The following is a 21216-nucleotide window of genomic DNA, read 5'->3' on the forward strand; positions in this document are numbered from 1 at the left end:
GGGCTCAGGAACACTTCAGAAAACCAATGTCAGTAAATACAGTCCGGCGCTACATCCGTAAGTGCAACTTGAAACTCTACTATGCAAAGCAAAAGCCATTTATCAACAACACCCAGAAACGCCGCCGGCTTCTCTGGCCCGAACTCATCTAAGATGGACCGACGCAAAGTGGAAAAGTGTTCTGTGGTCCGACGCGTCCACATTTCAAATTGTTTTGGGAAATTGTGGACGTCGTGTCCTCCGGGCCAAAGAGGAAAAGAACCATCCGGACTGTTATGGACGCAAAGTTCAAAAGCCAGCATCTGTGATGGTATGGGGCTGTGTTAGTGCCAATGGCATGAGTCACTTTCACATCTGTGAAGGCACCATTCATGCTGAAAGGTACATGCATTAAATATCTTGTCTTTGTAGTGTATTCAATTAAATATAGGTTCAACATGATTTGCAAATCATTGTATTCTGTTTTTATTTATGTTGAACACAACATCCCAACTTCATTGGAATTGGGGTTGTAAAACTGGAATAAATAAGCACAACATATTGTTGCTAATAATTGCAAATTATGCTTATCCATATTTAGTTTACATGCTCTTCCGCACAAAAATAATGTTATTCCAAAAATAAATGCAAAAAAATAAATCTGGAGACAATATTTTCTTTGGTGTGTAGAAAGGTGTATTACAATGAACTCAACACTTGAACTTTGACACATTTATTGCATTTGTCTCTGTACAATAAGACACCATTAAGACAGTGGAGAGATTTACCGCTATCTTTACCTCATCTTATTTTCATTGCCCTCACTGTTCTCCAATCACAAAGTTCTCCAGTTCTGCCATGTAAATATAGCCACTCTATTCCCAAATTGTGTCGCAAAAATAGCCTGTGGAAAACTCGATTGCAGCCACCGTGCATCATAATATTTTCTAGAACAAAAGTGATACAATGAAACCAAAGTAGTCAAGCTATGTGCTGCGATTTGTATGTGTATGCGCTTGTCATTTATGACCGCATTTTTGTATCGCTTTACCTTTAGCAATAAGGCGCCAGAATTTGGCTCGGTTCAGGCTAGCTTAAGCACGTCCTGCACCATGGAGCCGATGCCGTCGAACACCTCGTGAATGGGCGCGTCGCACATGAAGGCGCAGGTGGTCACCAGCTTGTTCTTGCGGTCCACGTGGCTCCGGCTCACAGCCGCGCTCACGTGCTCGCAGCCCAGCTGCTTGATGGCGGCCGCCGTGTCCGTCGTGTTGGGGTACCTGAAAGGCGAGGGAGCGGGGAATCGCGTTGGCTTTTTACCGCTTTTCTGGGAAGTTTAAGCCGAGCGGTTTACACGGACTTGTCGTCGTTCTCCAGGCCGACGGTGACCTCGCAGCCGGGAAACACTTTGGCGGCCAGCACGGGCGCGATGCAGCAGAGGCCGATGGGTTTGCCCTCGCCGCGGAACGCCTCCAGCGCCGCCTTGACCTCGCCGTTGACCGAGCAGTCCTTGCCCTGCACCGCCCACGTGCACAGGTTCTTCGCCGCCCCGAAACCGCCTGCCCAAACGTGACCGCGACATTAACAATGTGCGTTCGTTTGCACGCCCAAAAGCTCCCGGGAAACTTAAGACGAAAGGACTGCAGCGTTTTTGTTTCAGTATTACTATATTAGGACAGCATTCTGTCCTCCCTGGCGTGCGTTGTGCATTTTGGCAAAGAGCGAACAGTTCTTCAAAAAGAGACGTCTGCTCGCTCCAAGCGGTTTCAACCTCCCCATTGCAGTTTGAAGTAAAACTAACACAAAATAAAGAGGATTACACATTGTGTATGTAAGAAACCACATCGCTGCATCTAGCGAAAGTTCGCTCGTGCTAGCCCAATGCTAACACATAATGCAAAACACTATAGTAGGGTTCACAGACAACATCAATGTCACAGGCTAAACCTTTAAAAAAAAACACGATTATTTCAAGGTAACATAAATGATGTATGACATGACAATGCTAACAGGCATATAATCTTTCTATACTGCAAAAAATGTGTTATGTTCCTGCCGCTTTGCCAAAATTTTCTTCTTTGTGCCTTCATCAAACCAGTGTGTGTTATCTGCATGCTTGCGCCACACCGCCCCCTTTGGAGGACGAGGAGCACGCAACAGAAGCTGCACATGTACCTCTTGGCCAAGTGGAATAGGATTATTCCATGTGTAACAAAACCTCAACTCTATTTTTAGAGCGCAGAAAATGCAGCTGTAACCAAGTGCTCATACATACATAATACGTCAATTGATCATAAAACAATAAATCAAAATATAACAACAATAAATTCATTTGTTACAATTGAATAAAATGTATTCCATGTTTTTGTTTGGGTGTATAAGTGTCATAAGAGTTCAATTTCGACTATGTTCAGTTTAAGTTTGTTTTTTGAGCAATTGTAAAATAAACATTTTCATCAAACTTGCAAGACAATGGCATTATCAAGTATATGTACTCTGTATCAGTGTGTACTCAAATGTGAGAACAATATTACACTATAATACTCCAAGAATAAAGTTGTATTTTTTTTTTTTTACAAAAAAAAGTAATACCGCAAGAGTTAAATGTATAGTGTATTATGAGGGGGGGGGGGGTATTTATTTTCAGAGACTAGTCGTAACATTACAAGGAAAAAGTTCAGAACATTGCCAGAATAAAGTCTTTTGATCTGAGAGGTCAAACTTTTCCAAGAAAACAGTTGTTGTAATCCTAACTTTAACCTTAGAAGAAAACCGGACGACAGGTTTGAAACAAATGGTCACGTGACTAGTCTCCAGCAAACAGCGTGACGTCACCTGGGAAGATGATGGCGTCATGGTCCTCGACGCTGAGTTTGGAAAGGTCCTGGATGCTGCCACGGGCCAGCCTGGCGCTCTCCACCAGCACGTTCCTCCTCTCCTGCGTGGGCTCGCCCTTCGCGTGATCCACCACGTGCATCTGCTCCACGTCGGGGGCGAACACGTTCACCTGGCAACAAAGAGCACAGCGCGTCACACAAGGACATGGCGTGCGTGGGCTCTTCCTTTCGATTTTCACCCACACTTGCGCCTCCTCGGCTCAAATGCACCAAAATGGCGGAAGCTTCGTGGATCTCGCTGCCGTCGAAGACCCCGCAGCCCGCCAGAACCACGGCCACGCGTTTGCTCATTTCTGTGGAATAGAAGTTTTTGGTCACCGCTCGGACGCTGCTGCGAGCAGACGCTTGAAGGAGACTCATCATGGCGGCCGACGGTCGGACAAACAAATACAGACAGGAGGACGGCCCCCTCCGTCTTCTTCTGCAGTCGTTCACCTGCCACCTTGGGCGAACAGCGACCTCACACTTAAAGTGGCGGTATTGCAAGAGGCTTCTTTACAATTGCATTCATACGCATACTGCATATTGTTATTTGTTTATATCCACTACCGGTCTAACCTTTTCAAACACCCCAAATATATGCACTTCAATTTGTCATTTTACTCTGAAATGAAAACGCAGAACAAATAAACTAAGTTACAAAAGAAATCATGGAATCGATCAAACAAAAATGTATTTTAAACCTTTGACTCGGTAAAGTGTGCAAATATAGCAGCTGAACACACTTGTGGCATTAGCTCTAAAATGGACAGAAAATATTGTTCAGAACGTTCCCACAACTGTGTGGCTATTCACTGGATATGAGCTATACTTGACTTTCAATTTAAAAAATAATAAATGTATACATTAATAAATAAGGGGGGAAATGGGCGTGTTCTAAACCTTTTGACCGGTTGCAGTAGCACGACAGTTCAGTTTTGGCTCATCCTGCCTAGTTTTTTTCTACTTCTGGAAGTTCATCATTTATCTTAGTTTGTACCATTTCAAGCTATTTAATGGACTTGGGCTATAATTGACGTTCAATCCCCCCCCCCCCCCCAAAAAAAAAAAACTTTCGAAAGTTTAGCTAATAAATCATAAATGTTTAAGTACGTTTCAGTGAATTTCTGTAGAATGATGCTGCAAACCCGTGTTTTGTTATAAAGTGACACAGAATGACGTGAAACTAAAAAGGAAGGAAGGAATACACATTTAAAATTTTAATGAAATGATCGCATTTGAGTTAGTTAATCATCAGGATTTTTTTTTAAATATTACATGTTTTATGACGGTATTTATTTCACTGTCGTTCGTAAAGTTTTGTGTCGAATCTGGTGTCGATGTTTTCGTCTTTCGTGATTTGAACTAGTCAACAAAACCACGTGACCAGCATTGCGGAAGTACTGCATGCTGTCGATAGAAGAGCAGAATGAGAAGAGGCCACCTCTTGTCCGCCTTTTAAGCTGCAAACATGCCTCGCTCGGAGATCCGTGTGTGTTTCTTCGTCTCGTTGGCCTTTCTTCACGTCGCCAACGCATTCAAGAATCAAACGTGGCCGGTGCCGTACAGGTAAGAAAAGAGCAAAGTGCGTTAAGGTCAAGTCATGTGACACAAATCCCCGGAACCCGCGCCACTTAGCGGCTTGCTGAACTTTTACCAGCTCTTGTTAAAAATGCTCTTAACGAGAGAGTAACTTATTCAACACGTGCGCTGAAAGGACCTTTATGTATATTTATTGTGTTATATTTTTATTATGAATTTGGTTGTTCGCTAATTTGGAAAGGTCGCTACACTCCCACCGGCGACATCATTAAGTACAAAAGAAAAGAAATGCACTCCTATGATTGACGCTGTCGAGAGAAATATTCATTTAGCATGTTCATGATTGTAATCTACTTAAAGACAGTAGCTATCACAATGCATGCGCTCCTGTTATTGAGGACAAAACGATGAGGCTCAATGTTTTCTTGACAAGCACATTCATTCATTCACTCACAGGATTTCTGGAATTTTAATGTGATAATTCACTTTAACTGTGTGGCAGGAAATGACTTTGTGTATGCCACAAAGACATTTTTAAGGTCAGGGTTAGGCTCCTCCATTAAATGATGTGATCCCAACCAAAATTAGAGAGAATTATCTTGTAGTATGAATTAAATCATAATAGTAACAGGAAAAAAAGTTGCAATCTTCCAAGAATAAAGCAACTGAAATATAAGGGAGAAAAACATTCTTGAGGGACTTGCGTAGCAAAATGACTATGATGAAGTTGTAATATTATGATGAAAAAGATGGACTATTGTGAGGGGGGGGGGGGGGGGGGGAGTTATGTATTATTTGCAAGAACAAAGGCATAATATGCTGACAGAAAACTAGAATAATGGAGTAAAATGACAAGAATAAACTTGAGAGGGTAATCATTTTGAATTTGAGAAAATAGTTTAGCTAATACTCAGAGAATAACCTCTGAACTAATATTATGATAATACATTTGTAATTATACTTTTAAAACAGAATCTCTGCTCGAATAAAGTTTCGTCATAAATTACCTGAAATATTTCCTTGATGAGGTTGTAGCATGACAAGAAAATGTTGTGCAATTATGGGGAAAAGGTCAGAATTTTATATTTACATTTTAAATGTATAATATTATTAGTCTGGAATTTGTGCCCCCAAAATACCAAAACTAATTCTGAAAGGGAAAAAAGTAACTAAAAAAGAAAATGCCATCATTTTGCAGAGTAAAGCTAAAAAATTACAAGAATGGAGGTGAAATATTAGCAGATTATTTTCTAGGATAAAGTTATTAAGAGAAAAAAAAAAGTCATGATTTGATGTGAGCAAAATGTCAAATATTACGGGGAAACAATCGCTACGTTGTTGTTGTTTTTTTTTGGAGAAAGTATAACGGGAACAAGCGTAAGTCGCAGTTGCTAAAGATGAAAACGTGCCCGACAGACGCTTCGACCATCGGCCCGAAGCGGACCCTTACTGTCAAGCTCTTTTCCCGTTCTGTCCCACCGGCGACCGAGACGGCCGCATTCCCTACATGAAGGACGCTGACGTCGTTTCGGTGTATCGCCTGCAGACTCCCGTCTGGGAATTCAAGTACGGAGACGTCCTGGGAAAACTCGTAAGTCCAATTTGACGCGAAGCTAGCGAGCGGCACGCCGGCCGCCATAATAACGAGCGACGATGTTCCCGGTTTGTTCGTTTGTTAGCGCATCATGCACGACGCCGTCGGCTTCAGCAGCGCCGAGACGGGGGCCAACTACACCGTGGAGTGGTACGAACTCTTCCAGCTGGGAAACTGCACCTTCCCGCACCTCCGACCGGACGTCTTCGCCCCCTTCTGGTGCAACCAGGGGGCCGCGTGCTTCTTTGACGGCATCGACGATTTCCACTGGGCGCAGAACGGAACCTTGGAGAAAATAGGAGAAATCAGCGGTAATACCTTTTGCAGCCTCGCCGTAATGACCGAATGTGTGCCGTGCGAGATGAGAAAATGCAGTGCAACGTGGCACTCTATGCTTTTTTGATATCAGTGTATTGATTGTGTACCGCAGAAGAGAAGATTTCGCTATATATCGATAGTACGTAAACGTGCTACTATATTGATACTGCAATCTCCCCAAAAATGCATGTACGGTTCATTGTCAATATTTGACGTCAGTATATTGATACTGTAACATAAAAGATTAACGGTCGTTTTCATGGTGATATCAGTCTTTGAGGTCACTATATATATCGAGAATGTACTGGATTAAAATAACGATGCAATTCACATACAGATTCGTCGCAGTGATGATATTTGAGGGTGGAATATTGATCATTCTCTTATGGAACACATTATCCACATATGATCTTGGTTTATTAATACTGTACCATAAAGGATAACCGTGTCATTCGTCATGATATCATTATTTGTTGCCAGTATATTGCGTAAGCATATTGCTGCAACGCCAGAAAAATAGGAAGGTTCGGTATCACATCAAATGTCATCGATTCATTGAAAACATTTCACGCCACGAGGTGACATCACGGGAAATGTCTCACGTTATGACGTGATACTGACCCTTTTTTTACTTTTTCTGGTGTGGCAACTACGCTTCCGTAGTATGCATCAGCACTGTTCTGGGCGAACAAATAAATAAATACAGTTCATTCCATGATGGATATTTGATATTAGTATATTGATACTGCACTGTGAAAGATAACATCGTTCATAATGGTGAACCTTTTTGAAGCCGGTATAGTGATACTTTAGTGAAAAGTTATATGATTTATCCCATTATCTGTATTTGATGCTGGTATATCAATACAGTACCATCAAAGCAAACAGTATCATTCGTCATTATAATTAATAGTTGATGCCATTATATCGATACTGTACTGAAAAAAAACCGATAAGGTCATCATATCCAAATTTGCTGCTCCAATATTGAAACTGTTCCATAAAAGATAGCAATGATTCATTGCATTGCGGATGTTTGCGTAAGTGAGAATGCGCTTGATGGCGATATCAATATTGAGTAGTGACGTATTTATATCGTGCGGTTTCTCCATTCAGGCAATCAGTTTAACGATCTGGCCCGGTGGGTGCGCGACGACAACACGACGGGCATCTACTACGAGACGTGGACGGCGCGGTCCCACCCGGGCCCCGACGCCACCGTGTGGTTCGAGTCGTACGACTGCTCGCAGTTCGTGCACCGCGCTCACCGCAAGCTGAGCGCGCTGGGGGCCAAACTGTCCAGCCGCTCCCAGACCAACTACACCAAGATCTACCTGTACAGCGGAGAGCCCGCCTACCTGGGCAACGACAGCGCCATCTTCGGCCAGCCGGCGCTCAAGAACCTGGCGACGGAGATCCGGGACTTTTACGAGGTCTTCCGACCCCACCAGTCCCTGGCGGAGTTCGCCTTGAGCGTGCTGCGGGCTTACAAGAAGGTGGTGATGGACAAACGCTTCTACTTGTACTACAACTTTGAGTACTGGAGGCTGCCCATGAAGCCTCCCTACGTGGGCATCCTATACGAGGAGGTGCCTTTGCCTTAAAACCGACAACCGGGAGACAATTATTTTTATACCGTATACTATGAAAAACGATCCCCCCCGTTAAAAGTTAATATAAAACGTATGTTCTGAAGAACGAAATGTCCGTTGCAAAGCATCCATTCACAAATGTTTATTAGCAAACGATCACATGTCCAAAGGTCGTGTTCAAATCTCAAGACAGGCGAGCAGTACAGCAAAGCAGACGACGCGTTTCAAGGACAGTTGACGCTCCGAACTAAGCAACTTACCGGATCAACCTGTCAACATGGAAAAACAAACTTTTTTTTTGTAGCAAATAAAATTCCATTCAAAAATAAAAACTACAGAACAGCAGACGAGAGCTGCGGTCCAATCGTAACACATCATTTGTTACTGTACCATCATGGTGCGTTTACTGTCATATTGCGTTTGGGTCTCCTGTATCATTCATGTCACTTATAAATGATCTAAATGACATGATAGCAATGACTGGCTTTCATTTACCACTTATCATATACGATTGTCCTGAAGGTTGGTACATGACTGTTTTTAATAAGAAAATAATAAAGCTTTATTATGTATATGAAGCCTCTTCTGTGCTTGCTTCTTGTCAATTATTGCTGATTGTGAAGTAGATTCATATAATCTTCCAAAAATACCTTGGAGGAAACCAAAAGTCGCAGGAACAGACGGTCTTCAGTTTAGGTAGTTCCGTGGTTGCCAACAAATGTACTAGTTTGCGCAGCGGCGTAAGAATATGTCCAAAGGCAAGCCCCAGTTTCCTTCATTTAATTCTTTTATATTCATGGCCTACAAGACTTTTTCATAATCCTAAATATTTATTGTCATTATGACTTCACTACTGTTTTAGCATAGGTTAGTAAAATGGATTATAGCGCGTTTGGACTTGCATCCAAAATTGGGTTGCGTCACCACAAACCAAGGACCCCCCGAATTGCTGCATGGTGCTCAACAAGGGGCGGCACGGTGAAGGACTAGTTAAAGCTTCTGCCTCACAGTTCTGAGGACCGGGGTTCAAGCCCCGGCCCCGCCTCCGCCTGCATGGAGTTTGCATGTTCTCCGCGTGGCTTTTCCCCGGGCACTCCGGTTTCTTCCCACATCCCAAAAACGTGCACGGTAGGTTAATTGACGACTCTAAATTGCCCGTAGGTGTGAATGGTTGCCCTGCGATTGGCTGGCAACCGGTTCAGGGCGTGCCCCGCCTCCCGCCCGATGATAGCTGGGATAGGCTCCGGCACGCCCGCGACCGGCGTGAGGAGAAGCGGCTCGGAAAATGGATGGATGTTCTCGTTGGCATTTGTGGGGTAACAAAACACATTTACATTCCAAAACGCAAAATTCAGGTCAATAAGTTACATCTTGTCTAGTGACAAATGGACAGAAGGGCAAAGATCCGTCCACTCATTTCCAATTCCGCTGCACGGTAACTAAGTCGTCGGCGTAGATGCTTTTCCGGCTCTTTGTCGAAGTACTCGGGGTTAGCCGGCGTTCCGACGTTTCAGTGTGCGAGCTCGTACTGTTTTTGGTAACTGCTGGAAACCACCGAAATCGAGTCCTATGCTAACGTTAGCTTAGCTCATGATGTTATTACAAATTCAACTCAACCGGAGCAATGAGTCCAGACCACTGTGCAAAAATATCATTGACTACAAATATGCATCTTTGCCAGCGACATTATAGTGATACAATGATTACATGCTCTCCTAATAAATGGCATAATGTACAAATTAACCTATATATAACTGTGTTCTAGTCATCAGGCCCAGATTTCGCATGGAAAAAGTCAATTTCGGAGTAAAGTGAGACGAGATCATTATTCTTCCCGTATGTATCCGGTACTTTTTAATGATGGTGTGCCGTGGGATTTCTTCTCGTGTAATATATGTGCCGAGGTTCAATGAAGCTTGGGAAACACTGAATGAGAAAGCGGTAGAAAAAAATCATCGATTTCAGTTGTTCAATTCGAAGGTTGCACTTTGTCAAATGTACGACTGAAATGAACGGAATTTTCCACAATATTCCAATACATTCAGACGCACGTGCGGCATATGCATTTTCATGTATTTTCCCCCTTTTTGAACTGGAAGACGAATACCGTGCAGTGGAAATGCCGTACGGTCGACGGCGAAGGAACAGGGTGAAATTGAAGAAATACAAACATTTCGACGTCGTGGCAATCAAACAAACACACAGCGTTTTATGTACAAATGCTTTTGACTTCCTTCTTAAGGAAGAAAAAGGTTTCACTCATCTGAACTTGCAGATCGGAGCGCTGGCTGTACTGGCGACGTTTTCTAACTCCGCCGCGACGTTGGGGAAGGTTTGGGGGCGTGAACGGGTCAAAAGCAAAAGGTACAGATGAAACTTTACCAAATGCACCTGAGCGACCGCGAAAGAGCGCGGCCAGGTTAGAGCAGCTAAAAGCCGACTATCGGCGGGTTACAAGCAATCTCCCGAAGCGGCTCGGAGACGCCGTCATATATTTCTGTACATTTATTTACGGCCGCTGCGCCTACTAAGATCATTTGGTATTGACGCAAGGCGCTGAGGAGGATAAGCCGCCTGCACAAAAAACAAAGTCACGGGAACGAACATGAGTGTGAAAAAGTCCACCACGATTGGACACTGCACACGTTAACGTGACGAATACAGACGTATAGACATCTCTCACTCTCTCTCCATTTTGATTTGATCCGCAGCGGCCGTCTTCAGCAAATTCATTCCGAACGTTCCCGGCTTGTCGGCCGTTTTAGCGCTAGTGCAAATGTACGCCGATCCGCTCGGAAAAATCTGCTTCGGCCGTGCGACGAGTTCTGCGGTCGGATAAAGCGCGTCGGCAGAGGTTTGTCCAGGGCGAACATTTCGTAGTAACTTTGGGCTGCGCTCGAGTCGTGGCGGCGCCGGCGCCCGCGCTTCTACCAGGTGGGCATCATGTCCGGGAACCAAACCCGGCCCAGGTGCTTGGACACCTCCCAGTGGATCTCGTCCAGGGAGTACTTGTGGTCGGGGATGAGCACCTCCTCCATGATGGAGAGCTGCGACAGGCGGCGCCCGCACATCTTGACGAACTCCACGAAGGCGCCGCACGACACCTCGCACTCGCCCAGGCCGACGGCCGACAGCTGCGTGCAGCGCTTGGCGATGCGGATCAGCTCCTCGTCCAGCGGACGCAGGCCGTTGGCGCACACCACCAGCTCCACCAGGCGCGGGCAGTGCAGGCCCACGCGGCCCAGCACCTCCTTGCTGACGGAGCGGCCGAAGTAGAGGTGCGTGACGGGGATCTCGTCGTTGAAGAAGGGCCCGAACTCGTCCTCGTACAGGAAGAAGTACATGACGAGGTTGAACTTGGGCGAGTGGCGCACCATGGCGTCCCAGCTGCTCTTCTTGATGCTGTGGAAGTGCTGGCCCGGGTTCTCGCTCACCACGTCGATGCGCAGGTGCTCCAGGTGCACGTGCTTCTCCGACGACAGCGCCAGCAGGAGCTCGTCGCTCAGGAGGTGGTAGTTCAACGCCAGCTCCCGCAGGCCGTGGCACTGGTCCGCCACGCACAGGATCCCTGGAAAACAACAAGCTCCCGTCGACGGCTTTCCAACACCGGACCTGTATCGCCACCACAACTTGACGTTTCAACAAAATGGAGGCTTTGCCCAAAAAAAAAAAAAAAAAAAAAAAACGGGACATCGCGCTTGCATTTTATTGGTCCTTAGAATATACTACGGTACCTTGAGTTTATCAAATTGGCCATTTCGAACTGTTTTGTGTTTAGCTTTATATTTCACCTTCAATTGGTTTACCTTGCCTTGCTTGGCGTCTTTTTTTCAGCACAACCTCACGTGGGACTGCACACTTATTTTATTTTGAACAACACTTTAGACCCTAAATCACACAGAAAATAAAGTCTGAGCGGGGGGAAATAAGTGAAATTGAAACAAGCCATTTTTATAAAGAATGCAAATGAGTTAATTTCAAAATCTTATGGAAAAAGTTAGCAAACAACAAAATTACGTGAACACAACACACTATAAGAACAGTAAGAACACACTTACAGATTTTTCCCTCATCATGTCTGGGATCTCATGCATTTTAAAACTGTCAAGACGTTCAAATTAAATTCAACATTTCGTATCAGGCTAACGGGAAGGTGAAGTTCAACACCTCAGATTCGAAAATCCATTTACGTCGAAAGGAAGTGTCCGTCCGTCCCAGACGTGGCCGCGCATCGAATTATTTCATTTCACGAAGCCAAAACAGCTGTGAGAACACGCGCACGGCAATGTTCTGTCCTGTTCTGTCCGAAAAGGACAGCAGGCGAATTCATCCTAGCGCTACCGTTAGATCTCTGACGCGCACATTTACTGGAAAGGCGACGTGAAAAAGCCTTGAGACGAGCACGGGCGCAACTTTTGCCCGCTTGAATACGACGCGGCCGTTGGGCTGCGCTCACGTACCTGCCGGCGAGACGTGAGGGCAGCTGCTCATCTTGAGCAGCTTGAGCGTGTCGCTGTTGTTGGCCACCAGCACCTTCAGCGAGGGATCGTCCACCGGCGTGTCGTCGATCTTCAGCGACGACAGCGACTTGGAGTTGACGAACACCACCGTCAGTGCCGAGATGAAGTGAGACTGGACCAAAAACAACACAGCGATTTATGCAGCGCTCCAGCCACCAAAAGCTACAACTAAACCATTGTGAGGTTTGAAGAAATAAAGTGACACACAATGGAAGGCAGAGAACCTTCAAAAGCGGATTTGTGCTTTTATGTTGATCATGACACTTTCCGGCTTGTGCCATCCCTGGTACCCTTCTGTGGTCAAATGTTTTCCCTCTCGCAAATCGAACTCTGCAGCGAAAAGCGAAAATCTGAGAGAAATTCACCCCCCCCAATAAGGGTCATAATAGCCTATAGATGCCACAGGATGGCAGCAAAACACTACTTTTGTTGAAATGAAGCTCCTCAACTCACTTTGGCATTGTTCCTTAGCACAAACATGCCACAGGCTGGCATCAAAGCAGCGTTTTTATTGCGACGGCCTGAACACAAAAACAGCAAACAGGTGAGTTTTTCAGCAAGTTGGGGATGGGTTTAAAAAAAAAAAAAAAAAAAAAAAAAAAAAAAAAAAAAAAAAGAAAGTTACTGTCACACTTTTCCCTCCTTAGCCATCACTGGCGACATAAAAAAAGCCAAAGAAAAAGCAACACACACTTAAAAAAACGTGGCCAATAATGGCGGATTGGATTCCAAATGGTTTGGCTTTTCAAGCACATTTTCCCCCAGAAAATTTTGGTTGGACTCCAAAGTTGGGTTCCACTGGGAAAACTTGCTAAAAACAGGGAAACGGTTCTTAAAACTCTTACATTTGAATCGAGATGATTTGCAACGCTCAATAATTCAACGTTTTAATATAGTATCCCATCACTATTAATGGCTCTCTTATTCACTTCCACCAGTCAATTTTGTGGAGTCCTTCCTTACATGCTGTCCACCATCTCAAAAAGTGTCACAAGCCTTTCAGCTTTTGGCTTTCCGTGTCTACAGTAATCTCTCGCTATATCGCGGTTAATTTATTCCAGATTCAGTGCATCACAAATGTTTTTCTTTTTTTTAGGTCAGTGTCGTGCAATTATTCAGCTGCACATCTCTGATACGAGCAGCGTAATAGGCCCATCGACTGAAATGTGGCAGCAACTGTTTTTAGCAGAAAATGAAACCCTACCGAGTACCTCACCTGCTTGAAACACAAGCCTACCAACCTTAGCCCAACAAATAGCTAAAGCGCACTCATAACAACAGTGACAGGAACGAATACAAGAACAATGTTTCGCTAGATCTTCTACAACTACAGCACTGTAAGTATAAAACATCACTGCAATGAATTGTGGGTAGCCATAATGCTTTTATCTGACTTTATTGCCAGGACTGTGAGTGTGAGAAACGAGGCAAAGGGTTAACTCAGGAAATCGCCTGTTCACGCCACGTCCGCGACGGATTTCGTGCGCGTCATCCAAGCACGGCTTGTGCTCCTGCGGCCTCAATTGGACAAATTAATGCCCGCACCGCTCTCTTCAGTACTGTTTTACAAATTCGCTTTGAAATGCATATATGAAACTTATAAATGCACATGGTAATATAATAGTTGGTTGCTACTTCGCAGATTTCATTGCGCAATAAAGTGAGGGTTTACTGCATTTGCGATATTTGTTTATGTTATAATACTGATAAGTTCTCAGTTTGGTGATGCTAACAATCACATGAAATGTTCATATCGTTTCATCTCTGCTGCTGAATTAAGACTCACATTCAACAACATTCTCTCTTCCGCTAATATGCAAACAAACCTCCTTTCAAACATGAGACAATGGATGTTTGTGTGTTCATTCTACCTTGGGGACCTCCATGAAACTGGGTCTGGCTGTTGAGATGAGCCCTAAAGTCTTCAGGGAGCAGTTTACCAACTGCGAAAGAATGTCACAGGCCGCCTCTGCGGACTCGGTGCTGCTGTCCACCTGGTAAACAGCACACAGAAAAAGAGGTGCCAAAACCCAGATTTGTTTAGACCTCGTAAATATTTCACCCCAAACCCAGCGCCGCTCGCACCTTGAAGCTGACATACTGCAAGTGGTTGGAATGCCTCTTGATGATCTGTTTGATCAGGTCCGGGTGCGTGGCTTTCAGGTAAGAGCTGGCGGGCTGGTTGAGCTCAAACTCGAAGCAGCGCCACAGCTCGGGCATGTGGAACGCCTGGTTCCACCCGCGGCACACCTGCGAGGCGAAGGCCCGATCCAGCAGCGGGAGGTACTGGAAGACGTGCAGCAGCAGCTCTTGCGGCAGCCGGGCCCAGCCGGAGTCCCGCGAGTCGCCGGCCTCCGACGCCGGGCTCGACTGCTTGCGAACTTTCTTGCGCGCCTCGGGCGGGCTCTTACTGGGGGAGCTGTTGCCCTCCTCCTTGGCGCCTTTTATCCTCTTCATCCTGAAATGTGACAGCTACAATTCAACAAAAAACATCTATTTCCATCCCTTTATTGAAAAACAGGACATTATTTAAAATTGTCAGTGCGGAAAATGCACAAACAAAATGCTTACGGTCGGTAACAAGTCCGAAAATCAGTTGATAATTGTTTTCCAAAGTAAATGCAGATGTTTGCAAATGTCCTATTTTGATTAAACACGAAGCTAATCTGTTTCCTTTCATGGAGGACTACACAAATCTGAGAATATTTATTGCTCAGACGCTGGAATTCTGAGGATTTAGACAATATAAGTTAAACAATTGGTCGACTCTGAAAATAGCTGTTAATTCATTTGATAATCGATTAGTTGTCGATGACTGAATGAATTGTTGCACCTCTAGTGGAGAGTATGGAGTATAATACTGCAAAGCGACTACGTAAACCGGTGCAAGGTCAGAATGTTTGTTTGTCCTTTCGAGACGTGTATGTTCAAATGTTCAAATGTAACGTGGTTCAAATGTAACGTGCGTGAGCTCCGTTAACCCCAATGTTAGCAGTTTGAAAATGCACTTAACCCGTTATTTTTATTTGACCGATAAGCATAATTGACTGACTGAAAATTGGGTGAAAGTTCATCCGGTACATGTTTAAATGAGCGCTTATCTAGAATGTCCGCTTTCAATATGCAACTTCAGACTTTCCACGCGACGAATTGACTTGACAGTTACTTGAGCTGCGTGATGGCAAACTACACGTAACGTGCTTGTTATAGCGTCTTGCTCATTCCGCGCTACGAAGCTGCCAACCAACACACAACAGCAGCAGCAACGAGTTGAAATCAGTCGCCCAATTGTTGCTCGTGCGAGCGTCTGTTTATTTGTGTATCCAAGTTGCCCGCGACGCTCACGCGCCCACCTTGTTTACACTCAGCTAGCTTGCTAGCAAGAAAATCCGACAAGCAGACGACAGTTCAGCCCGGGCCCACGCTGGAAAAGATCATTCGGGCCAGCAAAATAACAAGCATCGGAGCGCGTTCGCAAGCGAAAGGCGTTAACGACCAAGAAAGGGCCACAGTGGCGCCTGGCCGGGGTCGACTTAATTCGCTCGCTCACAGCAGCTCCACGGCTCAGCCCCCCGGAGCCCGAAATGGCGAAGTGTTGGTTTCAGGGGCGCGGTGGATTGTGGGAAGCGTGCAAAATGGCGGCCGCCCTGCCCCGGCCGTGTTATTACAAATCCCACGCGCGTTCCGCCAGCAAACGCCCCGCTGCAACATGATTGGCTCCTGCCTCACGGGAAGCGCAGGCTCCGCGAGATGGAACGAGACGACCGTCCCAGACGTGTCTCACAGTTGTACCAAGTGAAAACAAAGACGTTCGTCATCGTTAGGTTGGTGCTAAGGCGGTTTAGGATGGGTTAAGGTCAAGATTAAGGTGTCATATTAAAGCCAGTACTCCTGTTCCCGTCTGGAAGTAGGAGGACGTGTTCTATTGGAATACAGAAGCCAATCATAGTGCAGCGGCGCTTGTCCTGGAGCCAGTAATATTGGCGTAGGGCGTGTCCTGCCTACAACACGGGTGGGATTCCTAATAAGGGGCCTAATGGCGTTAACCTGGGCGTGAAAAGACGACTCACTTATTTATTCAAAATCACGCCGAATTTGGAAATTCTGTGTGTTCCTTTGCTGTTATAGTATTTTACACATAAAGCAAGTTCGGTGACCATACAGATAGTTACAGCGTATTTCGTCATGTCAACAGAAAACAACCTCATCCTTGTGCTTATTTAGATCATTTTCTTTTATATACATTTATTTAAGATAAATATTGTATAGACTGCATGTATATCTGAATACTATAATATATACTGCTCACAAAACGAGAAATCAGGCTTTTGGGTGACATTTCAGGCTGAAAAATGGACTATAACAGCAGTTTTGAAACCGTGAGCTACTTCTTGCCCATTGATAAATGCAAATAGGCTTCTGAGAAATAAACAAATTCGACTGAAATTATTTGGGTAAATCATCTCGTCGTCGTCGTGCCAGGTAGCTTGCTTCCTCAAACACTATAGTTTGGTCAGGTCCTACAATACTGACCTTTGAACTATAGGAGTTGATTGTTGTTGTTGGTTTTTAATGCTGTCATTTCCAAATTTACACCAATGCAAATGTGATTTGAAAGAAAAAGAATAAGAACTAAAAGTTAGACCCACTCAATGGTAAGTGGTGGCATTTGTATGGACTAGCAACACAAAAAACTACAGTATCTCACTGGTCAGCCATTTAGAGAAGGGGCCCGTGGAGTTTTGGACAATCCATGTTTTGAGAAATTATAGTTTGTATGGCTTACAAAATCCATATAATATACAGAATGGGCGAAAAGTAGGTATACACTTTTTAAATGAACTTACTTTAAGACAGGGAGGAAGGAAGGTCCTTACGGGTACTTTGAGGGTCTCCGCCAGGTCAACACACACACAAAGCCACACCCAGACTTGGAAATCCTAACTCTTGCCTTTAATCGCTATTTTAGAATCTTGACCCCTGCTTGATACTATCACAAGTTCATCTCTGAGGCTTTTATTGGAATGAATGTTGGGACTTTCTGGTGCTGCGTGCCACGTGTTGTGGAAAGGTTTGAGCAATGCTGCAATGTTGGAGGAGGACATTACCAATGTCATAAAATGCTGTTCTTTCCAACTTTTTAACTACTTTTGGGCCACTGCTGTCCAACAAAAAGCATGTACCGACAAATTTGGTCAGTTTTTGTATTTTTGTCCGCGGCACTTTTTCTTGGATAAATATGAAAAAAAAAAAGTAAAAATTTGAGATCCACTTTTTGTTAGGAAGCAACAACATTGGAAACTTATAATGAAACACTTTCGACATACCATTTTTTTTTATAGGAATTTGAGTTATCAAATCAATATTGATAATGACTAAAAAGCGCACATTCGGGTCCGCTTCGAATTTTTAAAATATCTAAATATAGGAACAAGTCATTTAACGCCTCCTTATAAAAGAATATGTGTAAACTCTGCCAGACAGACAACCTGGTTTATTACCATTCAACTCCATCCACCACAGATATTACAGTGCAGATTCACAAGTATTACGCTTTTATCTATCTACATATCTATCTATATATATATATATATATATATATATATATATATATATAAATAATAGCAGGTGTTTTTCCTCTCCAAAACAATCTAACCGCCCGACCTCCGACTAGGGAAAAAGCATTACAAATGTACAATTACATCTTTTGGTGTGATGGCAGACCCGTTAAATTGTTCAGCTGTCATCGATCTCACTTGAGGTTTGTTGTTGGTTTGTATCGCGGAAAAGATTTGTTAAATAAATAGGACATGGATCCGCCATTCCTCATCCTCAACAACAGAAGAAGATGTGACAATTAGAAGAGCAGGGCCGTCGACTGTATAAAAATGTACAGTGGCTTTATTGACATACATTCCATCATTTTTTTTTCGTTTTTTTTGAACAGCTGCAAAACAGGAGGCACGCCCAGTATTGCACTTCATGAAAAGTTCTGGCTCAAAACATAACCCAGAATATATCAAAGAAACGTGAAGTGAAAAGTAGCAACTTTCAGAATACAGCTAATTTGAATAGTAGCATTATATACAAGATTAGATAAATCGTACACTATTTTCCTTCCAAACAATATTCTTTTAACAGTCTTACCCGACAACCTTTTTTTATGCACTTGACAGTTGGAGAATACTGTACAAGATTACGAAAAATGTTTTACATACAACAACATTTTGAATGTATAATAATTAGGAAGCTGGAAATACGGCCTGTTCCTTTTTTTTTTTTTTTTTTTTCTCTTTTACATAACTCGGATGATTTTTTTTTTTTTTCATTTGAGTGATCAGGAGGAGCGCAGCGTGGAGAGAAGCCGAGGGAATACGACGGCCGCATGCAAACACGCCACAGGTTGTTTTCTTCTTTTATTATGTGTATATTTGATGTAATCATTATTTGTCTTCTTTTCCGCTCAGGTATCCCAAAGGATCCGTAGCGGAGCCTGGATACCGACCGGTTCGGGAGGAGAGCGGACCTGCGGGCTCTCGGCTCGCCCGGGAACCTGCGCACGTTTCCTGCAGGGAGGAGCCGAGCTTCGCGTGCTGAATGCGCTTCAGCAGCAGCCAGCATCCTGCCAGAGATCACGGTGGACAAGAAGGCGTCCCAACGGCGCAACTCTGGGTTAGAAGGTGTGCGCGTTCCTGCACACGCCGCAGCCCAAAGCGAACTCTTCCCCCGTGGGCGGGTGGACCACATGCAGGGGACATTCGGTGCCCTCCAGCTGCTTGCCTTTGGGCCCTGGCACAAAGATGAGGCAAGGATTACAACCTCAAATACACGGTCTTCGGTTTACGACATTTCAAGGTTACAAACGACACTCTGTTTAAGAATACGTAGTGATGCGGCACAACAACGCATGGTTCTTTATTTTCATCCATCCACCCACCCATTTTCTGAGCCGCTTCTCCTCACTAGGGTCGCGGGCGTGCTGGAGCCAATCCCAGCTATCATCGGGCAGGAGGCGGGGTACACCCTGAACTGGTTGCCAGCCAATCACAGGGCACAAACAAACAAACAACCATTTACACTCACAGTCACACCTACGGGCAATTTAGAGTCTTCAATTAATGCATGTTTTTGGGATGTGGGAGGAAACCGGTGTGCCCGGAGAAAACCCACCCAGGCACGGGGAGAACATGCAAACTCCACACAGGCGGGGCCGGGGATTGAACCCGGGTCCTCAGAACTGCGAGGCTGACGCTCTAACCAGTCGGCCACCGTGCCGCCCGTTTATTTTCATTTAAAAAAAAAAAAAAAAAAAAACTCCTACTAATATTTACTGTAATTGTGACATGGAGGTTACAGAGGGCACGCCACCCTTAAGAGGTCTATTTTTCCCCCCTTCTTCTTCACATACTGACATTTACATGAAGTGTGCGTAAAAATGGACAGCATGTCGCAAGCACCAACTTGTTAAACACCGTCTTGTTTCGACTCACGTCTGCAGTGCAGAAAACGAGCTCAAGTGCGGAACCTGTGAAAGGTCCAAAAGGAGTGCAAAAGTTGCTGGCTCACGACGGTAGTTCAAATTCCGAAGTTTTGTGTGACTTTTTTTAGGGTCGTTCAACTTTAGAGGTTCCGCTGTTTTGTTTTGTCGCAAGAAGAAGAAGAAGAAGTCGGCGCATACCTGCGGGGCAATGCGGCAACTCCTCCTTGGGGACGCTGGTCATCCTCTGGAAGTCATCGTGGCAGGCGTTGCAGAAGTGCGTGGTGCCGAAGCAGAAGAAGACGGCCACCGAGCAGCAGTAGCGACATTTGTACTCCAGGAAGTCCGTGCCGTGCTTGGAGCACATCTGGTCGACGACACACGTCGGCATTGTTAACGTTTCCACACAGCAAAAGCAGCGCTGACTGTTATTTTCAGTCGATTGGAGGATATGGTTGACAAAGAGACAAGCTGAGGCTAGTGGCGCGCGGTTCAGTCCTTTCCAACACCCACAGCCGCAGCGCAACATTGGTTTTATCTTCCTATATTTCATTTTTAAATTTAAAGTGCCTTTTTAAACCCATTAAAGTCCCTTTTTTTTTTTAATTAAACTTTTTGTGCATGATGCAGATCCATCATTTGGAATAGGTGTTTTAAATAACCCAAAGGAAGAGGTTAACATTTACGAGAATAATTCAGAACCTTTTGCAAAAATATATATACATTATATATCTCACAAAACAAGCTAATGAAAACTCAAATGCATATTACCCCAAATTACAATTCCTACAAATCACAATTTATGTCAAACTTTGTCCAATGTTGGATATTCCCCAAATTCCATGGGTAGTTTTGGGGGAAATTTACTCCAAATCTTTTACCCTTTAAAACTGTCTTTGGAATGACGTTGAACCTACGCCAAAAGTAATAATCATGTCCCAACTTCATCAAAATGAAAGGAGGAGATTTTTGGCGCAAGCTGAGCTCTCAAGTCCTGTTACCAACACACACAGTTTGAACGTGACCTGAATAAAACTGTTGTGTTTGTAAACTAATCCCACGAAGTTACTGTGGCCTGTTTTTCCAGTCGCTTGTTTGCTTTGTCGGTTACACGCGACATACCGTCAGCAAGTGCGGGGCGTGGCGCGGCTATCGTTTACCCACCTGAGCCCTGGAGACATCAGAGCAGGCTCCACAAATCAGCTCGCTGGGGTCATAGTCGTCGCCCTGCCCCGCCTCGGCGTCGCAGCGGGCCTCTCCCCCGAAATAGGCCTGACAAGACACACGTTAGCTCCGATCTTGACCGCGTCAACGCTGC

At 44.6% G+C, this 21216-nt stretch overlaps 4 protein-coding genes across 18 annotated transcripts in view; 1 reads left to right on the forward strand and 3 right to left on the reverse strand.

The window, feature by feature from the left end:
- Positions 1-696: 696 nt before the first annotated feature.
- zgc:162944 (uncharacterized protein LOC569993 homolog) lies at positions 697-3276 on the reverse strand. Its single transcript, XM_061692904.1, has 4 exons — positions 3060-3276; positions 2815-2986; positions 1340-1538; positions 697-1259 (listed from the first exon to the last, which is right to left on the reverse strand). Exons 1-4 carry the CDS (start codon positions 3237-3239, stop codon positions 1064-1066), a joined length of 747 nt encoding a protein of 248 aa, XP_061548888.1. The 5' UTR covers positions 3240-3276; the 3' UTR covers positions 697-1063.
- Positions 3277-4191: 915 nt separating this feature from the next.
- Positions 4192-8214, forward strand: cln5 (CLN5 intracellular trafficking protein). The gene is made up of 4 exons (XM_061692902.1): positions 4192-4424; positions 5814-5988; positions 6077-6302; positions 7426-8214. The coding sequence occupies exons 1-4, from the start codon at positions 4327-4329 to the stop codon at positions 7911-7913; spliced, it is 987 nt and encodes a 328-aa protein (XP_061548886.1). The 5' UTR covers positions 4192-4326; the 3' UTR covers positions 7914-8214.
- Positions 7374-16031, reverse strand: fbxl3a (F-box and leucine-rich repeat protein 3a). 2 transcript variants are annotated; one of them, XM_061692901.1, is made up of 5 exons: positions 15972-16031; positions 14507-14879; positions 14293-14415; positions 12362-12533; positions 7374-11469 (listed from the first exon to the last, which is right to left on the reverse strand). In XM_061692901.1, exons 2-5 carry the CDS (start codon positions 14876-14878, stop codon positions 10829-10831), a joined length of 1308 nt encoding a protein of 435 aa, XP_061548885.1. In that variant the 5' UTR covers position 14879; positions 15972-16031; the 3' UTR covers positions 7374-10828. The 2 variants fall into 2 exon arrangements, with proteins under 2 accessions (XP_061548885.1, XP_061548884.1); XM_061692900.1 differs by having other exon boundaries at positions 15775-16022.
- A 1864-nt stretch (positions 16032-17895) lies between these two features.
- The window catches only part of mycbp2 (MYC binding protein 2), a 65735-nt gene continuing 62414 nt past the window's right edge, over positions 17896-21216 (reverse strand). For all 14 annotated transcript variants that reach the window (XM_061692700.1, XM_061692707.1, XM_061692701.1 and 11 more), the window contains 3 exons: positions 21063-21170; positions 20100-20265; positions 17896-19210 (listed from right to left, as the gene is read on the reverse strand). In XM_061692700.1, coding sequence (XP_061548684.1) covers positions 19095-19210; positions 20100-20265; positions 21063-21170 — 390 coding nt within the window. In that variant the 3' untranslated portion in view covers positions 17896-19094. The remainder of the gene's footprint in view (positions 19211-20099; positions 20266-21062; positions 21171-21216) is intronic.

The sequence above is a fragment of the Phycodurus eques genome, chromosome 12 (assembly GCF_024500275.1).
Source record: "Phycodurus eques isolate BA_2022a chromosome 12, UOR_Pequ_1.1, whole genome shotgun sequence".
Taxonomy (NCBI): domain Eukaryota; kingdom Metazoa; phylum Chordata; class Actinopteri; order Syngnathiformes; family Syngnathidae; genus Phycodurus; species Phycodurus eques.

Excerpts from the sequence above, each read along its gene's own strand:
- zgc:162944 (XM_061692904.1), bottom strand. The coding sequence starts at position 3,239 with ATGATGAGTCTCCTTCAAGCGTCTGCTCGCAGCAGCGTCCGAGCGGTG. Across the intron at positions 1,539-2,814 it reads TGACGCCATCATCTTCCCAG|GCGGTTTCGGGGCGGCGAAG; the intron begins GTGACGTCACGC and ends ACGTTTGGGCAG. Across the intron at positions 1,260-1,339 it reads GGCCTGGAGAACGACGACAA|GTACCCCAACACGACGGACA; the intron begins GTCCGTGTAAAC and ends CTCGCCTTTCAG.
- cln5 (XM_061692902.1), top strand. The coding sequence starts at position 4,327 with ATGCCTCGCTCGGAGATCCGTGTGTGTTTCTTCGTCTCGTTGGCCTTT. Across the intron at positions 4,425-5,813 it reads ACGTGGCCGGTGCCGTACAG|ACGCTTCGACCATCGGCCCG; the intron begins GTAAGAAAAGAG and ends CGTGCCCGACAG. Across the intron at positions 5,989-6,076 it reads GAGACGTCCTGGGAAAACTC|CGCATCATGCACGACGCCGT; the intron begins GTAAGTCCAATT and ends TTCGTTTGTTAG.
- fbxl3a (XM_061692901.1), bottom strand. The coding sequence starts at position 14,878 with ATGAAGAGGATAAAAGGCGCCAAGGAGGAGGGCAACAGCTCCCCCAGT. Across the intron at positions 14,416-14,506 it reads TGCAGTATGTCAGCTTCAAG|GTGGACAGCAGCACCGAGTC; the intron begins GTGCGAGCGGCG and ends GCTGTTTACCAG. Across the intron at positions 11,470-12,361 it reads CCCTCACGTCTCGCCGGCAG|GGATCCTGTGCGTGGCGGAC; the intron begins GTACGTGAGCGC and ends GTTGTTTTCCAG.